We start from the raw sequence: 26568 nt of genomic DNA on the forward strand, positions 1-26568 counted from the left end.
CTGACCCTCTGGCACATCTTTTAGCTAACGTGTCCCCCACTGTAATTCAGAGCTCATAATATCGGTTCATTCGCTGATTAAAACAATTCAACGATAACCAGCAACTGTCTGAATAGTTGTTTGTTTGCTGACTAACAAAAATTGAAATGAACAAACAGATCAGCAGCGAGATTTTGGAGGCGGTCCAGATGTTCTATTTTAGAAAGGTTTTCTTTTTAAAAACTTCATTTTAATGAGGTGCTTTATGAGTATACTTCACATTACTATGTATGATACAGTAACTGACGCTTTGGGTTTTGGTTTTAATAATCAAATCAATGGAAAAATCAGTGGATGAATCTTCAATAAAAATAGAAACCATCATGATGAAAATGTTCCTTTTTTGGAGCTGAACTGCTTCGTGATCAGATATGAAGATGGGAAGTGAAACTGTTGACTGTCAGATGTATTAATACTGTGGCTAAAGCAGAAGCCAGACAGTCAGATGTGGAAACACAATCAGCGTTTTATCAGAGTCGATGTAAACGCGAGGAGGACCGGATCAGACCCGTGTCTGCGGAAAGTTTCAGCTCTGATCCGGCCCTCAGAACTCCACTCACCGCTGTGAATACGAAGATGCTCCTTCAGGTGGTGCTTGTACTTGAAGGCTTTTCCACACTCGCTGCATTTGAACTTGCGGTTTCCAGTTCCTTCAGCAAGCAGTGGTGGCTGCAGAGAGAAAAACAGATTTGAAGTGATGGAGGAGGAGTGGGAGTCGCTGCAGAGAGGGAGCACGAGCTAACGGGGAATTTAATAGTATTTAGTGAAGCAGATCTGATAGGCATTCTGAGAAACGGCGTGGGTGGCGCTGTGCAGAGGTAACACTTTCTGGTGGAGGTGCATTCCCAACATTTGAAATGCAAATACAGAGATAAACAAACACAAACAGTCGGGGAGCGTCCTCCCCCCTCTGCTGAGTGGGAGCTCAAATCCTTTCGTCTCACATGCAGATGATCGGTGAAGGAAACACAAACCTGAAGACTTGTTTCTGTCGTCTACAGCAGAGAAAACAGCTTCAAGTAAACGCTCTACTCTCTGCTCTGATCTGCACTCATTCACCATGAGTTCAACCCCAGAGGAGACTCCACAAATGCAGGAAAGCAGATCTCCTGGGATCCAGCAGGGAACCTCTGCCAGGACCTCGTTATTCCAACATGAACCAGCTTGTCCCAGTCCCTCACACGCAAACACAAATGTTTTTGTTTAAACTGAAATTACCGCTGAAAGAAATTACGTGCTTTGAATCACCAACAAAACTTCTTAACCACCGTCGTTAATGATCACGTCTTTGTCTGCAAATCTTACCAGTTTGGACTCAAATCAAACACAACCTGCACAAGGTCCATCCTAACCAAACACTGCTGCTCCCAGCATCCACCCACCCATCCATCTGTCCGTTCACCATCCACCCTCCCACCCATCCACCTGTCCACCCATCCATGCAGGAACTGAGGACTGGTTAAACTGGATAAAAGTGGGCTTGGGCAGTTTGTGCTGACTGAGCACTGTCACGCGTTCCTTATCACACTGTCATGCAGTGAAGATTAACTGTATATATATATGTAACTGCATTAGTGTGGCCACTGCTTGAAGCAGCCACATCACGGCAAGAAGCAAACAGCTGTGAGTGTTTGTGCTGCATACTCAGGAGCAGTCCCGGCTGTGCGAGCACAGCCTGAACAGCTGTGAGGCCGTGCCATACAGATGTTTTACCGCAGCACTCAGCAGCACAGTAGAAAGCCTGTGAACAATGATTACTGAGTGAGGCGCTGCTGTCGGGGGCAAACCGTGAAGACTGAACAGACAGATCTGCTTCCTCCTCACCGACGCACACATGCCTGTTCTCTCTTTAACAGTTTAACTCAGGAAGTACACAAATAAACGGCCACTTAGAGGATTATGAGTCTTCAATCCAGCAGGGAGAAGACCATCTGGTGCTGGTTAAGGCTGGTGGAGGGGGGGTCAGGTATGAAAGCTATTTGTGCTTCTGTGAGGAGACCCGAGGTCTAAACTCAGGAAATCTCATTACGATCACAGCATAATTGGAAAATTGAATGACTCAGTGCTTAGTTACCGACTCTAATGTGAGTTTTTGATCATGAGGGCCAGCAAACAGGCGTGTGCAGGAAACATTTAACACCAGCTTATGATTAGATTACTGTGTGACACCCTGCCTGCCACCGAGGCTGCCCGAGCATCAGAGGAAGGCCGTGAATCTAATCGGTTCCAGCAGCAGCAGCTGATGTGGAGTCTGATGGCCGGAGGAAGTCAACGCACTCACACCTCCCACGCACGACACATTACAGCTGCTGAGAAAAACACCCAGAACGGAGGTGGTTAATAATGGAGCGACTGGGCAGACTGGAAGAACTGGGAGGAACTTCATTCATGTGTTAGACAGCAGGAAGCCACGTGGATCTCTCACCCTTCTAAACAAACAGAATGAGGCGGCGTTCCTCAGGGCTCCGTCTGCGGTCCTCTGCTCCTTTTGACGCAGCTTAAATTTCCAGCCTTGGTGTATTTTTATCTGTTTTTACCCTGCAGGGACCACAGCCGCTGATTAATTACTAATCTGAGTCATCGCATGTACTGATGGAGTTCCCCGAGCCTCCCTCCTCCGCTGCTCAGCATCCACAGCTGATGCAGTGCAGTGTCAGCACCTGACGGCAGCTTCTTCTCTGATCACTGCAGTTTTCTGTCTGTTAGTGAAGCCAGCGTGGAGTCAGTCCTAACGTTTGAAGACTGTGTCTTTATGGATTTCATACTGGAACTCCTGTGACAGACTTTTAAATAAAGGTTTAAATGGATGTAATAGGTGTGCGTTACCTGGTCTCTGGCAGGCTTGTGTGTGGTCATGTGACGGTCCAGTTGAGCACGGTGGCCGAAAGTTTCAGCGCACAGCGGGCAGGGGAAGCTCTCCTCGTTCTTCTCGTGACGGTACTTGATGTGTTCCTTCAGAGACGTCAGGCGCTTGTAGCCGCGGTCGCAGTACGGACACGTGAGCAGCTGGGCGAAGTCATCCTGCGTGTCGGGTCCAAGGTCTGTAGGTCAGAAGTCAGGAAAGAGACAATGTCCTTAACCCTTTATTTAGACAGAAAAGTCACATGACTGAAGCTCCCAACTGTTTTGAACTTCGAGATGATTTTACAGTCAAAATGATGAGTCTGGGATTGAAGGTCACAGAAACACACATCATACTAAAGGTTGCGGTCGGAGTGGCACCAGTGAAATCTGAATCTTCTATAATCTCGTTAACAAGCCAGCTTGTTGACTTCTCTCTACAAAGCTTCAGAGTCACATGTTTGAGCTGCCAGCTTTTTGACTAATAATCTCTTTAAAAATGATTAATCAATTTGTAATGCTCAGTTTGTCTTCTCGGTCTCTCACCGTGCTCGCTCTCATCCTGCCCCGTGGCCTCAGGCGTGGCCTCAGGCGTGCCCAGGCGCGCCACCTCGTCTGGGGCTTCTGGATAAATGACGGCAGTGTCGCTGCGCTGCAGGTACTCAGCGATGCACGCAGAGTGACTGTCGCCGTCCTCCAGTTTACGCTTCAGGAAGTACTCGTCCAACTCAGGGATGCCCTCTAGTCGCTTCCCTGGATGCAGGGACAAAGCTCGTCCGGTCAGAGGACCAATCATCACACTGCAACCTCAGAGGACCCGGCATTGAGCCCTGAGGGACTCCTAAACTAACATTGCTGGGTCCTCTGACTGCCCATTGACCATTATGACCAGGGATGTCGTTTACTTCCTCTAAAGTTACGACAACAGCGAAGGAACCAACTGAAGTCAGCCTGCTGTAGGCCACGCCCACACCAATAAGCAATCCCACAGTTTGTATTAATTACTCGGGAAATTATGTGAAAGACAAAAATTCAGCAGGACATTTTACATTACGCTTTTAATTACGATCGCTAATTATCATTAGTCATTATCATTAATTAGCTTTAATTACTCAAATAAATAAAGATGAAGAAAGACAAAAAATATTATCCCAAAGAGCCGTACAGTAAAGTTAAGTAAAAAATTTATAAAAAACAAAGGAGCAAAGTATGGAGACAGAGCTAAAAATAAAATGAGACAAATATAAATAAAACCTCTTCTGACGGCGATGACGCTGATGGGTGACGATTGATTGTGTGTGATCTCACCTGCACTGTTTTCCACAGCGTGAGGAGACGCCTCCGGGCCCACGGCTTCGTACTCGTCCGTCCCCCCGTCTGTCCAAACACAACACAGGAGCACATCATTTACCCTGCTCTTCCTCTGATGGAGGCTGGTCCCTTCCTCCTGTATCCTCCCGAGTCATGGGTATCATTTAGCTATTCAACCCCCCCGACACTAATAACAGCAACTACAAACAACTATAAAAATATTCATGACAAAAACAGTGAGAAAATGAGAAGCAGAAACCGAACATGAGACCAGATTTAAAATCAAACAGAAAAACTACAAAACACTTAAACATGGCCCAAAACACCGCACGCTGACCTCTGACCTCACCAACTCACAGGTGACCACGTGACTCACCGATGCGTCTCCAGGCATGGGGGTCCTGGAACCCATCTCCGCTCTCGGCGCTCTCCTGGTCACGGTGGGACAGCAGGGCGTGGCCGACCCGGGGCGACGCCTCCAGAGCGGGCACGCCTGCCGGACTGCCCTCCTCCTCGTCCACTCCTGCGCCACCTCCTCCGAAACTGTCCTCGTCATCGGTGTCTGAGGTAGTTTCCGCAACGTTCTCATAGTTTAGCACTGAAACACAAAAGAAGAGGGGGTGACCTCTGACCTTAGTGTGTTTGTAAACACGGCGTATGTTCTTTAACAAGTGTTAAACAGGAAGTGAGAATTGGGTGTTCGTGATTGGTCTGCAGTTGTTCTGCGCTCTGATGCGAGCGGCCACACTACGCTGACATCATGGGAACGGGTTAATCTGGCTCTGATGGCGTTTCCTGCGGCAGGCGGCGGCGGGTTCCCACAGAGCGCAGATCCTCCTCCAGCTACACGCAGATTAGCCCGTTCATAATATGATCTTTGTCTGCAGCGTCCCGGACAACTGCACGACAGGTGCAGATGAAAAAGCACGACGGAGAAATCTGCTGACCCGGGCTGAATACCAAGGACGGGGGGGGGGGGTGTTAACCCTCTGTGATCAAACAGGCTCGCTGTGTGGTCCCAGGACACGTTAGACATCAGACACAGGCCCCGCCCACACATTCTTTCACTCCAAAGGCAGAAAACACAATAGCAGAGAGTGTGTGTGTGTGTGTGTGTGTGTGTGTGTGTGTGTGTGTGTGTGAGAGAGATTGGGTGCACACAATCAATCGATCACTAACCAGGATCATCTAATCAATAGGACAGGGGTGTCCCCAGGACTCTTAACTGGGGGACCCCGGTGGGGGGGTGGATTCAAACAAAGCCTGTGTAAGCTGGCTCAGCTGTTAGTGTCTGAGGGGGAGGGGCGGGGCAACAAACCGTGACTGCAGGGTCAGAATATAAACACCAGCGTGTGAAGGAATCCCCCAATCACAGCCCGGCCTGCTATCAGTCTGTGGACAGTCCACAGGATATGCTCACGTCTATCTTTAGACCCTCATTCAGTACATCAGCAGTACCAGCCAGGTATGTGCACACCTGGACACGAATAACACTTGTATGGATGAGGAGCCATCACATCCATATCCATGAATACATATCTAAACACAGGAGAGCCAAAAGTATCTGGACAGTCACACTCTATATTAGGCCCAGTGTGTCCATATACTTTTAGTTTTTACCTGATTTCCATTCTAAACTTTCATCTGCAGTGTTAAACATGCGTGCGTGCGTGCGTGCGTGCGTGCGTGTGTGTTTTATACCTCCTCAATAATAGCTTATAATCATCAGTGATGCAGAATGGGCAGGGCCAGAGTCTACCTGTTCTCAGCTCTGAACCACATATGTGACAGGCTAAAGCTCCGCCCACATATGTGGCTGATGGTCTGGTTACCTGCAGATAAGCACCAGTGCCTTTTATCACTCATGTTAAACTTTAAAAACCAAAGCGTTCGTTTTCTTTGAGCACTAATGGTAAACACACACACTTCCTCCACTTCCTGTGGACACCGTCACAGAGCAAGGAAATAAACACTTTATGCTTAGAATTCCACCTTAAACTTCAAAGATAACATTCCACCTTAAATCCTCCCCACCATGATTCCACCTTAAAGCAGAGAATGCCGCAGCAGGCTGAGGGTCCCGTGCCCTGATTGGTCGGTGGGCAGCAGGCACTGACCTCCCAAACAAAGGCCATTCACGCTGCTGTTTGCCTGCCAGGTCACATGACGGAGGCAGAGTGGCAGATGTCACCGGGGGCAACTCAGACAGCGCGTCCACCCCCCAGGTTTCAGAGGGTCTTTGAGTCCATTCAGGGACAAAACAGACGACACATCACAGAGCGCCGCTCCTCCTCATACAAAGACACATTAGCCCCGCCTTCTTCCTCCTCCCCGGGTTTCATCTTCCTCCTGCTCCAACATTTCTGTCAGACTGGGGGAAGGACAGATCGAACACTGGCTCAAGTGTCCGTCCGTCGACTCACACACGAAACACGACGATGTCAGAACATCACACTTACATCATTCATGATGACATCAGTCTGCCAACCCAACACACAGGCACACACACACAGCAAAACAAAAAAAACAGAGAAGAAGAAATGTCAACAGAAACACGACGGAGTCAAACTGCCTGCACGGAGCGCTCACCTGGCAGGTTCTACTTCCTGTTTACGTGTCTCAGATCAGCTGTTGATCACATGATCAGACTGATTGACCACTGATCACTTCCTGCAGCAGTGTCACAGCTTCATGGAAATCTCCACCTGACTGTCATCTCTGGCAGCCAATCACAGCTCTATATCTGCTGTCGTCAAAGGAGCTTGCAAAGAGAAGCGTCTGGACTTCTTTAAGTTGTAGCTCCTTTGACTACAATGACCCGGATGACTGAGAACCTTCACAGACATATATCTGCTGTCAATCATCTGTTGTGATGAGTGGGCGGGGCTCCACAGTGCCTCCACAGCAGCTCTCGGGCTGAAATGGGACCTCCAGATGTTTGCTTCATCCCTGCAGGCTTGATCATTCTGACACGCTCCGCCGCTCTCATAACATCCAGCCATCGATGAGGTCACAGAGGGCGTCCCCATGCAGGTGCTGCGTCCGGTTCCTGCCGTTCGCTGTGAGGTAATGAAAGCAGCTCTGCCTCCTCTCTCACTCTCTCTCACTCTCTCACTTGCTCGCTCAGAGCAGATCACCTGAGTAACGGGGGAGGGGGGAGCCACACGTCGCTGAGGAAATGAGGTCGCTGCCTAGCGGCTAAGAGCTGAAGTGAATCATCATAGGGAGAGCACATAGGTGAATAATGGGCAGAAGTAAGTGGACACCTGATGTTACACTCACATATGGTTTAAATGGACAAAGCCTCACAGCAATAGTTTCAGCTAATAATTACACTGCAGAGCCTAAAGTTTGTGGACAGCTCAGGACTCACATATATAATGTTTAAATGGATATGGCCTTAAGATCTGTCCACATAGTTTTGATATTTGAGTGAGTGTTTCTGTGTGACCCAGTCACCAAAAGTATCTGGACACATGGTCCACTGCTAACAACATCTGTATAGATTCGACCACAAAGCCTGAACGCACACTTTTGCTTGTGTAACACGTATATATTCAAAAGATGGCCGAGTCAAAAGTATGTGGACAGCAGGCCGTGTGACATGACACTGGTTTCACACGCTGTGATGGCGCCTGTGTGGAATACATGATCGGTCCATTGCACACGGACTTCCTCTGAACGCACCAATCATCACCTGAAGCACCAACCCTGCAGTTCCTCTAACGCCCAGTAGAGGCTGCTTCAAACGGTGAAAATCCCACCGTAGGTTCACGCGTTTCTGCTGACGAAGCAAACCTCCACCCGAGCTGCACCTATGGACCGTGTTGGTGCTGCTGGAGCATTTTTAATGACTTCATCTGCTGCTGTTGGAGGGGGGGGGGGGGGGGTGAATTAAATTCATTCTTATTTATCAGCAGGAGTCAGCGTGCACACACACACGCACACCCCACTAACCATCAATGGTGCTGCTGTGGAGAGGGTAAGCATCACCAAGTTCCTGGGTGTGCACATTTCAGAAGATCCCGCCTGGTCAAAGGACACAGCATCGTGGTCAGCAAAGCCCAGCAGCAACTCCACTTACTCCTCAAACCATCAAAATACATGTGGGACTTCATTTGGATGGTTTGGGAAAATATTATATCAAATAGATGTCCCCACAAGGATATGAAAACATGTCTGTGTCTGTTTGTGTCTGTTATCAGTGTGAAGGTGTGACAGCAGCAGTTCCTCTTTGAAGCGTCGGTTCTGAAACTGTTAATCAAGTTTTGGCACCTTGAGTGTTCAGGTCGGTTACAGCGGCGCGTTGGCCGTCGACCTCCACCCAGAGACAGCAGCAGATAACACACACACACGCACACACACACACGCGCACGCACACGCACACACACACACACACACAGACACACACAGACACACACAGACACACACAGACACACGCGCACACACAGACACACACACACACACGCACAGACACACACAGACACACACAGACACACACAGACACACGCGCACACACAGACACACACAGACACACACACACACACACAGACACACACAGACACACACAGACACACACAGACACACGCGCACACACAGACACACACACACACACACACAGACACACACAGACACACACAGACACACACAGACACACGCGCACACACAGACACACGCTCATCTTTGAGCGAGTGTCACATGTCAAACATATAGAACATGCAGTGCACGTGGAATAAGTGCAGCACGCTGACGTCACTTCCTGTCTGCATTTCGTTGCCCTGTACCTGTGCATGTGCAATGACAATAAAGTTGAATTCTATTCTATTCTATTCTGTCTGTCGCAGAGACAGAAATGAGAAAAATAACATCAAACATTCAGTTTGTGTAAATCATGTGAATTTAATGTAACAACTTAAAAGACCTTTGTGTCAGTGCCAGGCTCACAGCCTTCACTTTTCTCGATCGATCGATCGATCGATCAGTCAGTCAGAGACATCGGTTGATTCATCGATCGGTCGGTCATTTCTCTGCAGCTGAATGATGTTTACAGTTGAAGGAAGGAACTCTGATCGCTCCTCAGGTTAAAGGAAATAATCAGAGCCACGGACAGATGTGCTGATGATTGATCCATACATGAGCAGGTGTTTATGACTTCAGTGTGCGAGAGCCGTGACGCCGTCACAGCCTCGGTTACTCACAAACACCGGGCCTCGCTCCATCAGTTCAGCAGCTTCACTGACGGTTAGCGAGGAGGTGCCAAGGTGATGCCGGCCTCGACCTGACAGCTAACGTTACTCCTATCAGCAGCTCCGCCTCGCCGTGCCGTCTGATTACAGACGCAGCAGAGAGGAGGCGGCGGCTGCGCAGCACTGATAACAGCCCACACCAACCGAAGGAGGACAAGGAGGTCAGAGGTGTGAACGGCGCTCTGCCTCACTGCTGTTTCTGCTACAGTTCAAGCACGAGTGCACACACACACACACACACACACACACAATCTTGTTCTACATGCATTTTGAAGCCTGTCAAACTTCATGTTTCTGTGTAAGTGTTTAATTAATCATCAGCCTGTGGCTGCTGGGGAAGGGGGGGGGGGGGGGCACATGGAGCACATGGGCTCCCCCCACCAGTAAAATGTAGGTTACCTTAAGAGAAAGTCAGACTTTCAGTGTGAATTATGGATGGAGACAGCACTGAGGACGTTTGAGGGTTTACAGCCCAGCAGCCTCTCAGGGTGCGGGTGTCTGAATTATTCATCTTCCCAGGTGGAGGATGAGTCTTTACAAAAGACGAAGAGGAGGAAGAAGACGGTTATTAAATCCCTCTGATGAATACCTTCTCACAGCAGCGTTACTAAAACTTTCCCTCCAATAATTCACGACTGCAGGTATTTTAGCTTCCCGCCGCTCTGGGAAACAACAGGCGGTGCGCGCCCGTCTCATTGCTTCTTAAAGCTCGCTGTCAGTTTCTGCCGTCACACTCACCGACTCGCTGCTGGATCAGGACCATCTTCACACAGCAACGGTCCTAATCCGGATCACAGAGCTCCCATATAGGGACCGGACTCACTACAACACCTGATCCTACCTCAGCCCACATCCCTCCAACACTCAGCTGAACACCAGCCAGTCAAACCTCTGCCACCAGCAGGCAGCGGCATCAAACCCACGCTCAGTTTGGGGCCTGTGCTGAGTCTGACCGTCAGCTCAGTGTAAGTGAAACAGTAAAAAATGGCACTTTAATAAACCCATAAACAACAGAAGGTAAGGGATCAATCACATGAATCAAAGGCTGTAAAGTCAGCAGGTGTACTGAGACACGAGTCCGTTACTGTAACAACACGGGCCGCCATTTCACGAGCTGATCGACCACATGACTCACATCTGCGACGTCTGTTCCAGGTATTGCTTCACTGCGGACTGACTGGACTTCGGAGGTATTTTAGGTTCGTTCCTGGAACAGTTTGAGGTAGTGAAACTGCTGATGGAGTCACTTTAACTTTGACTCACAAGACCTTTGTGGACAAAGAGAGCAAACCACAACCTGCCGCCGGACACAACCGCTGGGCACGGAGGAGCAGAAGAAGAAACCGCTGCTGTCAGCACATTCACAGTTCACCCAGAGTCACCATTTCACAGGCTTCTGTTTGCTCCTGACTGCTAACAGTAAAACCAAATCCAGAGCAGCTAGCACGTAGCAAGGTGCTAACATGTAACGGTTAACCTTTAGCTAATTGTTAAATGTTAGCACGTAGCAGAGCTAACATATAATGGTTAACTTTTAAGTACTAGCTAGCACGAGTAACCAGCTAAAACCGAGCTTATCTTACCGTACTTTATGCTATCTTATAGTAAGTCAACTAATTCACTTAGAAGAAAGCGCCAAGCAGCTGTAAACTATAGCTAACCCATATGGAAAAGAAATAGTAAAAGCTTATATGATTTACTCATGAAAGTGGCCACTTTCTCATTACTTTCATATATTGTTTTAGTAAGTATCCAAAACATACAAGTTTCATTTATATAATTTTTCAAGGGGTCTTATATCTGTTTTCACTCTTGTATGCTTTTCATACAAGTTTCACACAAGACAGATACAAACTTTATAAGGTTTATATAAATCTTTTCCATATGGGAAATCATGAAGTAACCTGATCCTCTATACATGAGTGTAGCTGTCAGAACTGCATGCCCACACACCGACTGTGTTAAAGAGTAAACACAAAGCTAACAACAAAGAAATCGCATTTATAAACTGTCTCACGTTTGTTCTGAAGTAATGATTCCAGTCCATTTTTAATGGCATACATAGTAAACTGTACACGACAGTGATGAATAATTATCCAGAGTGTGGAGAACCAATCAGAGCAAATAAAGAGTGAAGCAAAAGAAGAGCAGCCAATGAGACGGTTTCAGGCCTGACGAGCAGAGCGGCTGCAGGCAGACGTGGACACGTGTTTGTGATTGTTGTAGCTGTGAGGTCAGTTTAAACGCCGTCTTTAAATCTTCTTAATCCAAAGGTCATTTGACCTTTTCCAGAACGTTCTCCTACAATAATGACATTATTTACATGTGTTCTTTGTTACCTGCTTGGTTATAAAATATATTTTACCCTCATCATCTGTAATAAATTTAATTACTGAATGAACCTCTAAACTCAATCTTACATACTTGTTAAATCTAACTTATAATTGAGAACTACTTTTTTCAGACATGACTTCTGGGACAGAGTCCTCCCTGAACTACACTGGTCCCTCGTTTATCACGGGAGTTACGTTCTAAATATAACCAGCGATCGGTGAAATCTATGAAGTAGCCAGCTTTATTTTTTACAATTATTAAACTTTTCTCTCCTGTTTAAAAACTCTCAAAGTTCAAACCTTCGTGGAAAATAAGTCCAGTATTATAGAATGAAACCAAAATCACCTGGAGGTGACGACGTTTCGTCGACATTGGTGTGTTTGTTGGGGAGCAAACTTATAAACATACAGTACAGCACTTCACTGTCACACTGCTGGTGATCGAAGATTTAAGTAAATTTGACAAGCTGAACACATTAGCTCTCCCCCAAAACGTAGGCCGCATCCTTGGGAGGACCCGGCCTTCGCGGTCTGCGTGGGCCGGTTCCTTCGAAGACCGAGAAGGCCAGAAGTGCGAGGCTGTGAAATGGGACGGTCTAGCCTTCAGATTTGTGTCACCACTGTCTCGGTGGAGTTTAATAAACTCGGCCGTCTGCTCCTTGCTATCTAAAATATAACAGGACACTAGCATAAATTCTCGACTGTCTCACACTTCTGTTTAATCAGCTGTGTGAAAATCCCGGAGGAACCCAGCCGACGGATTAATAAAGTTTTATTTAATCTTATCTAATCTAGTAACTTTGATCTCAGTCAAACCGATTTACTCTGGAACAAATAAAACATCAAAAAAAAAAGCCAAACAATTACATTTTTTAATGACTTATATATCATGTTTAACCTGAGTAGCGAAAGACAGCGGGAGTCCGCTGCTCTCGCCGGGTCGAGAGACCACTGAGTGACCACCGGCTAGCTATCGAGCGGGTGGGTAACAGACGTCTCCGAAAATGTCGGCACACTTTTGCAAATATGCGATGTCTTGATAAACGAGCAGATATTTAGAGTTTACACAGCTAACTTCTCGCCTGAAAATATGTTAAAAGTTTGATTTTTCAACCCAGAAAGAGTAATAAGAGTAACATTAACACTAAGTAGCTGCCGCCATTGTTGCCTTCAGAGGTGAAGGACCGACAGGAACTGAAGTGTCATTAGAGCAGGTCAGCGCTTGCGGTCGCACCTTTGGACACACAGATGTGCTCATCCACCACGTGACCTGCGACCCCCATACAGTTGCTCTCACTGCACGCCATCGATGGCAGCAAGGAGCAGCCAGTGAGGTGACGGGAACTGACAGGCATTCTGTCCTCGGGGTCGAACTTTCCACTCAAGTGGCCGAGCGTTTGCGGGGCACACAAATCAAAGAAATGACTTCTGATGCATCGCACGCTCCTCGCTGTGAATCACTGACCAATCACAGGACTGACGGTGACTGACACCTGAGCATCCAGTGGTGTCATCATCAGGTGCTCCACACTTACTGGTCCCAGTTACAACCAGCAGGGAGTGTGGGTGGAGCGTACTGTCCACATACTTAAATAAAATGTGACATCACTACACAAGAAGTGATTTGACTTCCTGTGTACTCCTGAGCCTGCACGCCGGCGTGCCCGCAGAGAGTCGAGTCGCTGTGATGCTGCTGACCTGAGTGGGATCTGGGTGGGGGCGGGACAATGAGCCCGGTGTTACAGCGCTGTGGTCTCCATTAGACCTCTCAGGAGTCTCCACTTCCTGCTGCGGCTCAAAGGAAAAAAAAAAAAACGCCCTCATTTTACAAGGAAAAAGGTGGCCGCTCAAACTGAGCTCCCGTCACACACTCGACTCCAACCGAACTCCAACCGAACCCAGCACCCGCTGATCCTCAGCAAATGACCATCACACCTCAGACAACACGAACAAACTACAGACGCTCACTTCATCTCCATATTTGTGTATGTAGATGATGATGGTGGTGGTGATGAAGCAGCAGGTGCCTCCCTCGTCTGTCTGCTTAAAAACCACAAATGGCTGAGCGAGTCGCCGGGCGGCACTCAGAGCCTTTAAGTCCTCGCCGCACTTTACTCTTCCTCGTCTTTTATTCGTCCTCGTGACGTTAACGGCGAGCGTGCGGTCGAGCGGCTGTAAAGTGGACGGCGTGTTTTACTGGAAGTGGTCGTGGGAAATGAGAGAAAGATCAATTATCAGCTGATTTCCAACAGGCGACGAGGCGTTCGCTGCCCGATAGAAACGTTAGAAAATGAGGAAAGTGAAAGTGACATTTCCCTGAAGAGAAAGAACCGTGACGCTTGGTGGAAGAAATGTCTGAGAACCGTTCTGCCTCTGCGGTTATCACCTGACGGCGTGACGACGTTTTCCTCCATTTCTCTGTATCAGAGAGGAAATGAAAGACCCCACCCTCATCAGGATGCACACACTCATCAAGGAGTCACCGGGCTCACAAACTGAGACTTTTCTGTGTTTGGCAGCGTCACAGACACACCTCACACCAACAGACCGTTCAGTCATGTAAGACCACCTGAGCAGGTGTTCGAGCGCAGCAGCAGCAGCTTCCTCTGTGACTCTCTGATGGTAATGGACCAGTTTTAACTGGTTCTCAGATCAGGGTTCAGGTCCAGCTCAGGTTAGACACTGACCCGAGAGACAATAACCCAGTGCGTCTCAAACCTGCACACACAGATCACATGATGAGCGGCGAGGATGAGCATTGCCTCAACTTCCTGAAAACTCTGATTGCACAACAAGTCTGCTTCATTACCTGATCGCAGCTGAAAAACAACTACTTCCGTCTTCTGTGAATAACGGGGAGGCGGGGAAGACCTCAAACAATACCACGGCCCATAATGCTCTCTGCTCCGAGGTCTCAGAGAGAGCAACACCCGCTCAGAGCAGCGAGGCAGAACCCGCAGAACCGGGGCCTTGAAACCACAATTTCAAAGTTCGGCTTAGAGTTGAGAGGAGATGTACGAGCAGCAGCTGAAAACCTTTTGGGTTAATGAGTTCATCGTCTTCATCATTAATCCTTTTATTCACCTCTTTCTTAAAGTCTTCACATGACCCAGCAGAACCTGACCCCAGACGTCCCCACAGTGGACAGCTGTCCTGTGGACACATCTGTCATAACTCAAACCATCCAGACTTTGAGGTTCTCGTGGAGCCGTATTTGGAATCTGAGGCCACACCGGTGTTCACAAGGACCGCCTCCTCTGATACCGTCACATCCTTGGCACTGACGTAACTGCAGAACGCAACAAAGCAACAGCTGTCCCGACACCTGCTGACAGCGCTGTGGTGTATATCATGCCCACAAGAGCATCAGCTGATCAGTGTGAGGTCACAACTAACCACCTGATGCTCAGGTGTTGAAAACTAGAACTCCTGTAACCTGGTAACAGTAACACGTCACTGTACAGTGATGACATCACCGCCTCTCAAAGGTTCATCTGCTGATCAGCTGATTCCAGTGTGGGGGGAGAAAACGTCACTTAACTCTCTGTCAGAGCCACCTACAGGTGTGTGTGTCAGTGTGTGTTAGGTGTGGTCTAAAGCCAGTACGCTGCAGCATGAGTCAGGAATGAATAGAGACAGATGGAGAGACAAGCTACTATTTCAGTCCACACAGACACACAGTAACACACACACATACACACACACACACACACACACACACACAGTGACACACACACACACACAGTGACACACACACACACACACACACACACACAGTGACACACACACACACACACACACAGTGACACACACACACACACACATACACACACACACACAGTGACACACACACACACACACACACACAGTAACACACACACACACACACAGTGACACACACACACACACACACACACACACACACACACACACACACACACACACACACACACACACCAGCCCCTCCCTGCAGGAAGCAAGAATGTGGCTGCTCTGTGTGAGCAGCTCATCCACTTTCCTCCTCTGACCCTTTGAAACCGGTCCGCTGGTTCTAAGAGCTCTGGTGGTTCTGAGGCCCAGCCCGCTCGCTGAATGAGGTCCGTGGTGTGAGGAGACGCCTGTGTGTCAGAGTCATGGCTCCTCCCTCTGAGACGCTCCCCACAGCGCACCAGGAAGTCACAGCGAGAAGCAAGTGTGAAACACACTGCATGCAAAGCTAAGACCTGATTATTTCAGCTTCTGACGCAGTTTGGAAGTGACCTTTGAACTCTAATGGACAATCCCTTTCAGATCAACCAGGGGAGAGAGACCAGTTTATTAGGAACACCCGATCCTTCCATCCGCCCAGCATCACGTGGGCAGGCTCACAACAGCTCAGACCTGCCTCAAGTCCTCAGTTTGAGGCTGAAAAGCCTTCATCAGCCTTCATCATTCTATCCCTCCCCAGTCACGCTCTCACTGCTCTTCAAAATAAAAGTCCTTTATCCTGTCAACGAGTTAAAGCGTTTAACCAAAGCGACTTCATCTCTGATATGTCATCGGGTTTCATTCTGCACCCCGAGTGTGAGACAACAGCACACTAATGAGAGGAGGAGCGTGTGACAGAGCGCCACGTTAACAAGAGGAGGATGAAGAAGAGTTTGTCTTTGTCAACGAGCTGAAGAGGCTGTGAGAGAAGGAGCTCCGCTCACTAATCACAAACTCACAGGACACCCACCAATCAGAAGCAGGGACACAGCAGATGCTGAGTTCTGAACCACAGAGAGGAAGCAGGTGAGACAGGTGACAGGTGAGTTGGCATCACACAGGTAACCCAGTTCCTGTGTGCGTCCCTGGCATCACTCTGAGAACGGAAACTCTAACAAATGTCAGCAAAACCTAAAATAACTGAAAATTTCCTTCCTGTGCCCAGAAACCACCGCAGCCCTCTGATAGCGGGGGAATCCCTGTGTGTCACCGAAACCCCAGCTTCAACACTACTGATCTATTTCCAGCTCTTCTCCTGCTCTGAGCACATTTACAGAAAGTCAGAGCGAGCGCCTCCATCTGAGCATGTGAAGTCTGAGGTGGTGTCCCGCAGGGCTCCGCTCTCGGCCTGCCCAGGTACGCCCAGAGTCCACAGGCTTCTCTGTTCTCTCCAGGTGACTCACAGCAGGGAGCTCGACCTTCACTGCACACCTCCCTGTCCTGTTCCGTCTCAGTCTCACCTTACCCTCATAGTTAAATATGGATGAAAACATTTAGTGTCATATTCAAGCATTCTAATACTCCGCTCCATCAGAGTCACTCTGACAGGTGACAGCTTCATAGTTTGTCACCATTTTTATTCTTTGAGTCTAGGAACTTTAAAACAACATCTGCAGCAAAGAGTCAGAGGCAGCAGGTTTGATGTTTCTGGTGGTTCTGTTTATTCTGATGGTTCTATTGGCTCTAAAGATACGGATGCTTCTAATGATTCGGATGGTTCTGATGTTACGGAGTCGTCCTCCTGTATTCCTGCTGGAGCTGAGTGCAGAAGCCTGTGAAGCCTCTGAGTTTTACTGATGAGTGCACACATGAATAAATGCTCACAGTGTGAAACTCAAACGTGTGGCATCCTCACTCGCTCGCAGGAACATATTTCTTCTTTACTCACTGACATAAAGTCCCACAGACTGAATGAGTGCATGCGCAAGTTCAGTCGAGCCACCACGTCAGATGTTCCTGGGCTTCAAACGCCCAAATGTCCCCGACTCCAGGGACGTGAGGCGGCCTATGGCTGCCAAGCGGTCCTGAGGTCACAACCTCAGTGTCCGAGCAAAACAGGAAAGAGACAAACACATGCTGTCCATGCAGATCCGCAGGAACACGATTGTCTGAAAACTGTCCGAACACACTGAGGGCTGAACACTGCCAACACCACCCAGGAACCAGATCGAGAACAAGAGCAGGAACCAGACTGAGGCTCCGGTCTGTGAACGGGACAGCTGAGCAGAAACTTCAAACTTAAAGGAGCTGGACAAACACGAGGTTTCATCAGCTGACTCAGAGCGCGCTCAGTGAGTTCACGCTAAGACACGACCCACACAGCGCTGAAGGTTCAAACCTTCAGCCTCGGCGCGGAGGTGAGCGGAGCAGAATTGGGAAGTGTAAAAGAAGAAAAGGAAACAGAAGAAGAGTGTGAGGGCATAACGGGAGGTGTGTGTGTTCTCAGAAATAGAAGAAGAAGCAACAGTGCGGTGACGAGGTCGCCAAAGCCCAGAGAAGCGGTGTGTCAGCACATCGCAGCAGAGGGAAGTGAGGGCCGGCGAGCCGAGTGTCGACACGAGAAAGAGGAAGCCGGCCGTGTGACTGTTTATCTGCACTCGTTTTTACCTGCTTTCACACATCCGAGTGCCGCGCCGCACCGGAAAAACTAAAGCAGAAGAAGAAGAAGCAGAATTAGAGTGTGAGCAGAGAGAAACACTGCAAACACACACAGCCATACCAGAAAATAGCCACAACCCATCCCAGTGAATACTCAGAGCACTCAGCTACTGCAAATACTCACAGAGAGTTTCTGCTGAGGCTCATGACAGACTTCAGGTCTGGCCAGCAGCAGTACACAGAACTTCAGCACTTCCTGCTCGGGCTTAGAGGGTCAGCCTGAGGAAGTCAGGGAGCAGACCGCCATCGAGTTTAAAGACCACATGTTAGTTATTCATGGATGGTGGAGGGAGAAGTTCCCGTGAGCACTGAGTTCAGGAGCATCTTTAACCTGCTCATCAAACCCGGTCTGCACAGGTGAGAGGAGAACATAGGCTTTAAACACAGATGTGAGTGCGTGGCCCAGATGTGGCCCACAGCAGGCGGTGACCCAGGCTGACTCAGGTCAGGTTCACCTTTAACATGCCAAAACTCAGCCATGCTCCAACTGAGCTCGCTCAGTAAACGCCGTCACCGACAGGAGTCACACATGAATCATGACAGATTTGGTACAGCCCGGCTTACAGCTCATGGCGGGCTGATGGCGGTCTGTGCAGTCAGACAGCAGAGTGAAGGCTGCGAGTCGACTCGAGGCATCTGTGATCCTGCGTGAAGCTCAAACAGCTCCACCATGAAGCATCCAGGTCCTCCTCCTCTCGCTGCAGCGGCCGCAGAAAGCTCACGGCCTGCTCTGAGAATCTTGCCGCCCATCGCCATCGACCCGCCGGCCTTTCTTTGGCTACGGTCGATGACTCGAGCTGGGACTTCACTAAATTCTCTTCTGGTCCGTTGCACGAATACATGAGTCCGACGGCGATTATTGTCTGCCATCGCTCAGATCAATTTGCATTTAACCCAGATTCCAAAGAGGACTGTCAGAGAAACGGGGACAGGAAGCGGTCTTAACGCAGTCTTTGTGCGCGCCTCATCTCTGCTGGTCTACGCTCAGCCATAAATCACCGTCTTCACATTCAGCGTGCCAGACGCCCAGGACAAAAGAGGCTGCTGCGACCCCCCCCCCCCCAATACCCCGAGGCGGCCTGTGTCCACTGTGTCACCTAGTTCGGCCCCATGGGGGGAGGGGCTTTTCCCAGGCTCATTAGAGTGGTGAAGGCAAGGAGGGGTGGGGTTGTGTGGGGAGGCCAGCCTGGTGGGATCATTAGTTTCAGGTGAACTGGTTTACCCGGCAACTGGACAGACTCCCAATATAACCACTAAGAGCTGCACACTCACACCACAGGCAGCTCCCAGCTGCAGGTTCAGCTCGCGTCCAGGTGTCCCCACAGAGCCACGCATCAGCCAACCTTTTAGCATCAACGCTGTTAGCAGCAGGCTAAACGTCTGATGTCACTTCCTGTGCCAACGCCTCTGTAGCGTCAGGGTTAGCATGAACTAGTTGACGCACCGTCTGATGGCGAATGATGGCGCACAGCACTAGGCTAACACGCTGATCTGGCTGAAATGGTTCATCGTGTCAGCGCCAGTTTCCTCCAGCTTGCACACGTCTGAACATCAGCCATGTTCAGAGCACTGATGATGATGAGGTGCCTTCAGTGAGTCACCGGTGGTCCTCAAGCACGCTCTCCATCACAGCGTGCGGCTTTAACCTACATGTGCAACCGGATGCGGGCGCAATCACAGTGCCTCATCGACTGACCCGGTTACGCCCGTCATACTGTCACACCATTGCTGCTGTACCTCCATCCATGTGTGAAGCCACCCAGACTGTAACACGCCTCATGTGTGTCACAGCGATCGATTGCAAACACAACACGGCGAGCGGCGAGAGAAGAAAGAGCACGCTTACATCAATGACCTCTATTGACCGAGCCGGGCGCATGCAGCCAGTGGGCGCTCACAAAGCCGGCCTTTCAAGTTCATCTGGACTGATGTAATAAAATTGACACATGCAGTCGGATGAATTCTGGGGCGCCGTTACCTAAACGCTGCCCTGCAAAGTGTTGTCTCCGCCCCTCACTGCAAACGAATCAATTACAGAGCAGCGTAATCCTGTTAGGGGCATGAATGCATACCTCCCCGCTGGCAGGTGCTGGCAGGCTGAGGGGCTTACTGGAGCAGGCCGTATCAAAGCCGGGGTTTATCTGCCACATTAGGGCTGCGGCGAGCAGCCGAGGACGAGCCGCTGCGCCTGTGCTCGGCGCCGACACAATGAGACCCTGTCCCGCGGCTTCCTCTCACTCGTCCACGGCTGAGCCTCAGAGGAGCTGTTATTTCTGATGCTGCACTCGCCTCACCAGGAAATCCATCCATACAAGATGTGAGATCCGTCAGAGGATGGGGATGGTTCAGCTCGTTTTGATGCGTGTGAGCTGATGAAGTTGAGTCGAGCTCAGGAAAAATGATCCTGAACCTTTACCCAGAATGCACTTAGTGACTGACAACCTGCTTTCTGCTCCACTGTTCAGCTGGAAACAGGCTGCAGACAGTGGGAGCTGATCTGGTGTCAGCCTGAAAGCTTCCTGTGATTTCTGCTGTTTATGGTGGTGCGAGGATCAACATATACACATGTGGAGGGGGGGGCATGGCTGCATGTTAACCACGTTTGACAGGCTGCACAAAAGGGTCAGAAGAGGGACACCTCGGGTCCCATGACGCAACCTGTACACCCCCCGCCCCATCGCCCTCCTCCTCCTCAGCAGCCAGACTTCCTGTTGCTCTCCCGTGCTGCCAGAGTGGTCACAGTTGACTGTAACGGCGCCGCGGCTCAGCGTGGTTACAGGACCGTTCCACACTCTGATCACTAACACACATCTACTTCCCGTGGACGATGATAAAAAGATCTATGAGGACAGGTTATTTCTGCTTGCATGTGTATCCTGCTGCTGTGACTTTGTCGTCCCAATGACTCTGAGCCACCGTACGTCGCCCGATGCGTTCTGACACATGTGTGTTGAGCTGTAATGAGGCGGCGTGGACAAAGGTGGCGGGCTGAGGGAGAATGAAGCGTCTGTCAGGCTGGGAGGGGGATTATTCTCCCCCTAACCTTTTCAGCTGCGCCTGCTCCTTTGATGGCTGACAGACTCACAAAGGCACCTGCCCCATCCCCGAGTGTCCCTCGCCGCCCCGGCCTCTCCTCCCCTGACCTGACCGGCATTCCTGGCCCACATGAGGTCCTCCCCATGGCTACCTTTATGCCCCCCACCCACACCAAAGTCTGATAATCCCACGGCAAACAGAGGCCGTGCACGAGACTTCTCACAGCCTCTCGGCTCAAAGGTGGACGACCGATCAGCCCGTCACCGTGGGAACCGAGGCCGGGAGAGAAATCAGTGAAAGGCATTGTGGGATCGGTGTGAGGAGGCGGTGTGGTGTCGGCGAACACGCAGACCGAGACTTTACAAAAAGATCTGAATGTGTCCTGTTCTCGATCTTTATTTAAATAGGAAGTTGTCTGATGTCACCCTGATCACATGGTCTCGTTTTAATCAAATGACTGTTCCAGTGGAAACGTGAAAAGAGCCCGTGTAAGCGACGATGTTTCATCTTCAGCGTCGCACTGACCCGTGGCTGTATGAATCCTCCCAGCAGCGAGGCGAACGTAGACTGTGCCGGCACGGCGCTCAGACACAAAAGAGAAGAAGAAGAAGGTTTCATCAGCCTTCAGCTGTCACAGCACTACACACATACATAGAGTCAGATGAGCCCTGAGGCCACGCCCACTCTTACTGCCACGCCCACTCATGCAGCCAATCATTTAACATGCTGGTGAGAACTGTAAGGACTCAGACTCATGTTCTGTGTTTCTTGGTGGACTTCCTGTTCAAATTTTTTACACAGTGTAAAAGATTTCCTTCATTCATTTCATTGCGTTCATTAGTCTGTGTGTGTTTGGACGATGACCTTCAGCCCGATGCTCCAGGTTGATGACTCCGATGAAGCTGAAGGCTCGGGGTATGTAATGAACCTGCAGTACACCCACCCAGTCCCTGCCTACACACTCGGTGCTTCTAACTGAGCGGGCTCGCCTCTTGTGGCTCGCTGCGTTCGGGTGTTCACAGCACCGCAGAGGTGGAGAAGTTTCCCTCAGCCCAGCTTCTTTGAGCAGCCTTGACAGGAGCGTCAGCTCCATTATCTCACACTCTGAGGGCAATCCGTCAGGACCGGGCCCGAGGCAGTGAGCTCGCACCGAGCAGCGCCTCATTACTTTGCTTGGCAGATCAGTGACCGGGACGTGGCCCGAGGACGTTTGTCCGAGTGGACGGAAAATCCTCCTGAACTCTGGAGGTGAAAGTGAGCCAAGTCCTCGCGAGACACAAACTCAGAGAGATGGGCAGGAGAGCAAACTCTGTGCTCCTTCCAGGCCCCTTTAAAAACTGTTTAGAGGTCAGAGACGGGCCATCGGAGTCACAAACATTCGGTAGTCGTAGTTCAGTATTTCATTTCCAAACGGCTGCCGGGCTCGTCTCTCACACTCTCTGCCTGAGGCTCTGTAGGACCTCCAGCCCACTCAGCTGAAGATCAGCATCCGCCCACAATTTAACTCACTGCCTCTTCAGTCAGTCTGAACTGCCTCAGGATTCACCTGGCCCAGTACCATACCAGTACCATACCAGTACCATCTCTTAATGTGCTGATGAGCTCTGGTTGCCTCAGTGGTTTAAATCAGAACCGTGAGCAGGCCGTGGTGATGAACAGCAGGCAATAGGAACTGGGCGGGGCCTAAAGCTGGATATGGAGGTGTGTGTGTGTGTGTGTGTGTGTGTGTGTGTGTGTGTGTGTGTGTGTGTGTGTGTGTGTGTGTGTGTGTGTTCAAGAGTTATTCAGCTGTACGCTGGCTGGACACACAGATGTCCTGACACCTTAATCCAGCCATCCGTTATTGATTGTTCCCCGTGTGTGTGTGTGTGTGTGTGTGTGTGTGTGTGTGTGTGTGTGTGTGTGTGTGCGTGTGTGTGTGTGTGACCTTGCCGCAGGACCCAATCACACAAACCTTTGCTGTGAGGGAGGGGCCAATGAGAGTGTGAGTGCAGCAGAGCGAATGGCTCTGATCATGTGACGACCAAATGTAAACATTCAAAAATTAAAAAAGTGAAATTCAAGATAAATGAAGAATAAAAAGAAAAAAACTGAGAAACACACAAAGTTTATAAGAAGAAACGTAAAATAATATCTAACTAAAAATCTAAAACACATAACACCTTGTTTTAAAATGTATAAATGTAATTTAAACAGCAACAAATCATGAAATTATTTTTAAAGTCATAAATATATTAAAAAAGTGTAAAATTATGAAGTACAAACAAAAATAAATACAAGTTTAACCATTACAAAAATGAAACTCTTTCTTTTTAAAAATAAAAGTTATAACAAACAAAGCAAATGATCAGAATTATAAAAAAATACTAAAGTTAAAACATCCAAAACAAAAATTTGGTGATTTTTGTGTTTTAATTATGTTAAAACAGATTAAATTAAAAAATTAAATCTTTTAATGATTCTCACACCTGTTATACAGTCTGTGTGTGTGTGTCTGTGTCCAGGGCTGGACTGGGACAAAAAATTGGCCCGGGCATTTTGACTACAGGCCAGCCCACAGCGTGCATCACTGCCCATTGTGACAGTGATGTACAGTCTTGTTGGTATATGTGTGATTTCTGTACATTTTACATCAGATAAAAACTTTGGTTGTAAGATTCAGATAATTATTTAATAAAAGTGAAACATTTTAAATGAGAATAAGAAAGAAAAGTATTTCTTTGTGCCCCCCTCTCCCTGTTAATGCCCTACCTGCCCCCCTGGCAAAGCTTTGCTAGACCCGCCCCTGCACAGTTACCAGCTGTCAGCTACTTAGAAAAGGATCCTGGGGTTATTTGTCTCTCAGAAACAGTTCATAACTTCCCTTCAACTCATTCATGTCACCTAAAAGGTAAACCTGTTTCTCCATCACAGCTCTGATGATTCAGTAAGGACATCTCCTGGTTTCATCTTCATGTTTCCCTCTCACCACATATCCAAACCATCATGACCAGCAGGTTTACAGCTGTGGCTCCAGCAAACATCAGCTGATACTAGAAAGTAATATTAAATAAATTCTAACAACAGCTGATCAAGCTTAAACGCGCTTCTGCTGTTGAACGCGACATCCACTAGTTTCCTCTTTCTGGCGCAAAGCGGGAGATAAACAAACAAGAGAGAAAAGCCGATCAGCTGATCATTGATCAGTTTCATGATTGAAGTGGCAACAGGAGAGAGAGGGGAGAGAATGAGAGGAGAAGAGGCCGCTGACAGCGTAAAGACGCAGAATAAATCCAGCTTTGTCTTTTTCATTGTAGCTGAAGTCCGGGACAAACTGTGTTCCTTTTCAGCTCAGTACGAAACGCGCAATATTTTCTCTGAATGCGAGACGATTCTGTTTTTTACGGGACGATTGGCAACTCTATCACTATCAGTAACATCATAGCACCAGCTGTATAGAAACTCCGTCATGTTAGCTAGCACTCAGTACGAAAAAGTCAGCACAACGAAAATAAACTCCACCTAAACTTGGTTTATATCTGACCCAGATAGACTGCAGGTCATAAATTCTTACCTGAAGTTCAGTTCACCTGACACTCGGACTGGCGGCCGCCTCAGGTCTCTGCTCCACCTGCCTCCCCTCCCCTCATCCACCTGCTGTTGTAGCTCCGCCATAGCCACCACCAAAAAACTGAGTTATTTTTACACACAAAAAAAAAATCATCGGTCCACCGGCCAGTCCAGCTATGTGTGTGTGTGTGTGTGTGTGTGTGTGTGTGTTATCTGCACGGCGATCTCGGCCGTGACCTTGGCGGTGAACGTGTGTTTAGGCTAACGGCGACAAAGCGTCACCGGACGGCTCATCGCTCACTCATGAAGAAAATGTGCGCATGACACACACACACACACACACACACACACGTCAGTCACCTTGAAACACGACAAACAGCAGAGAAGCACCAACACTGTTCCACTGCACACCAACCTGAGCATCACAGTCACCTGTTGAAGTCCCACTGTGAGCTCAGGAGCGATGACATCACCAGAGCAAACAGGCCTCCACAGAGCCGACACGTCTCACCTCCCACTTCTTCCTTTTCTAGAAATCAGCCTCAGAACAAGAAAAGCTGCAGCGCAACTTCATCTCAGAAACTGACGCGCTGACCTCATCAGGATTTCATTCGACCACAGACAGGAGGTACAGCCCACAGCGGGCCGACGGTACTCCGGCAGAACGTGTGAGGAACCCGAGAGGCCGATCTCAGCTCAGAGACACGTCCACAGGACTGTTCGTAAAGACCTATTTTACAACTTACACACGATCCACAGAAATGCAGGAGAACGCACGTCTGCCTCGAACAACAAGAAAGATTTCTGAATAAAAATGTTAAAGTAAAAACACCACACACGCCTGACAGAACGACAAAGGTCTGAAGAAATCAGAAATCAGGTGCTTTCTATTTTTAATGAACTTTAATCACACTCATCCACGATGAACGCGTCAGTCTGAAGTCACTGTTTCTGTTGGTCATGTGACAGTGATGTCACTGTGATTGGGATGTTTTATTTTGGCGGGACAGCATTAAGCAGACTCCGTGTTGTTAATACAATTTGAACAAAGGGCCCGTTCTTCGGCGAGCCAACCGGGCTCCTCCTCCCTGTCCCACCAGAGGTGTTTGCTGTTTGGCTCCTGCAGGGGGGGGGATAATCTGCTGTCTTTCACAATAAAAGCGTACTGGGAGGGCACGGGCTCAAAAATTAGGGATTCATATCACATGCTGCATTTTAAACTTGATTCCTGACCTGTGAGGGAGCTGCTGATGCTGCAGCACAGCGGAGGGACGAGGCAGGCGGGCAATCCTGCACATGCACGCACACGCACACACGTTCATTTAAACACATTAAAGCTGCTCTCTAAATCCTCGTTAGTCGTTCTTGTAGAAATTATTCTTTGACGAGAGTTGAACATCAAAATTCAACGAAAACCAGAAGAAAAACATGAAAAATAAAATTAAATCCAGAAAAACAAAAACAGGATTCATTTAAAATAAAATATATTTTGTGTCACACAGAAAAGTAAAGGTGAGAAAAGGAGGACATCCCACCGTGAATATTCAAAAAACGAAAGACTGAAACAAATGTGATGGGCAGGACCAAAGCTGTGACATCATGAACACATTTAATAAACATCCCCCGACCCCGTCAGCAGACAGCTGCGTGTTTAAGGGTCGCCATAAAGTTCAGAGGATGAGTCGGGGCGAGGGAAACGAAGCTGAGCGCAAATCGTAGGGGGAGGGGCTTAATGCAGGCCGTACACATACCTTCATCCACCTTCCTACTTTCTTTTATTAACCTCACTGCTTTTCTCTGCCCTCCAT

At 48.9% G+C, this 26568-nt stretch overlaps 1 protein-coding gene across 4 annotated transcripts in view; it reads right to left on the reverse strand.

The window, feature by feature from the left end:
- Positions 1-26568, reverse strand: part of zeb2a (zinc finger E-box binding homeobox 2a) — a 40421-nt gene that overhangs the window by 10823 nt on the left and 3030 nt on the right. For 3 of the 4 annotated variants that reach the window (XM_085434871.1, XM_085434872.1, XM_085434870.1), the window contains 5 exons: positions 4568-4789; positions 4189-4257; positions 3427-3633; positions 2866-3080; positions 600-708 (listed from right to left, as the gene is read on the reverse strand). In XM_085434871.1, the coding sequence (XP_085290997.1) occupies positions 600-708; positions 2866-3080; positions 3427-3633; positions 4189-4257; positions 4568-4789 (822 nt within the window). The remainder of the gene's footprint in view (positions 1-599; positions 709-2865; positions 3081-3426; positions 3634-4188; positions 4258-4567; positions 4790-26568) is intronic. The other variant, XM_085434873.1, reaches the window with a different exon arrangement.

The sequence above is a fragment of the Copadichromis virginalis genome, linkage group LG16 (genome assembly GCF_057382275.1).
Source record: "Copadichromis virginalis isolate Kocher_CV1m ecotype Utaka linkage group LG16, C_Virginalis_male_GT1.1, whole genome shotgun sequence".
NCBI lineage: Eukaryota > Metazoa > Chordata > Actinopteri > Cichliformes > Cichlidae > Copadichromis > Copadichromis virginalis.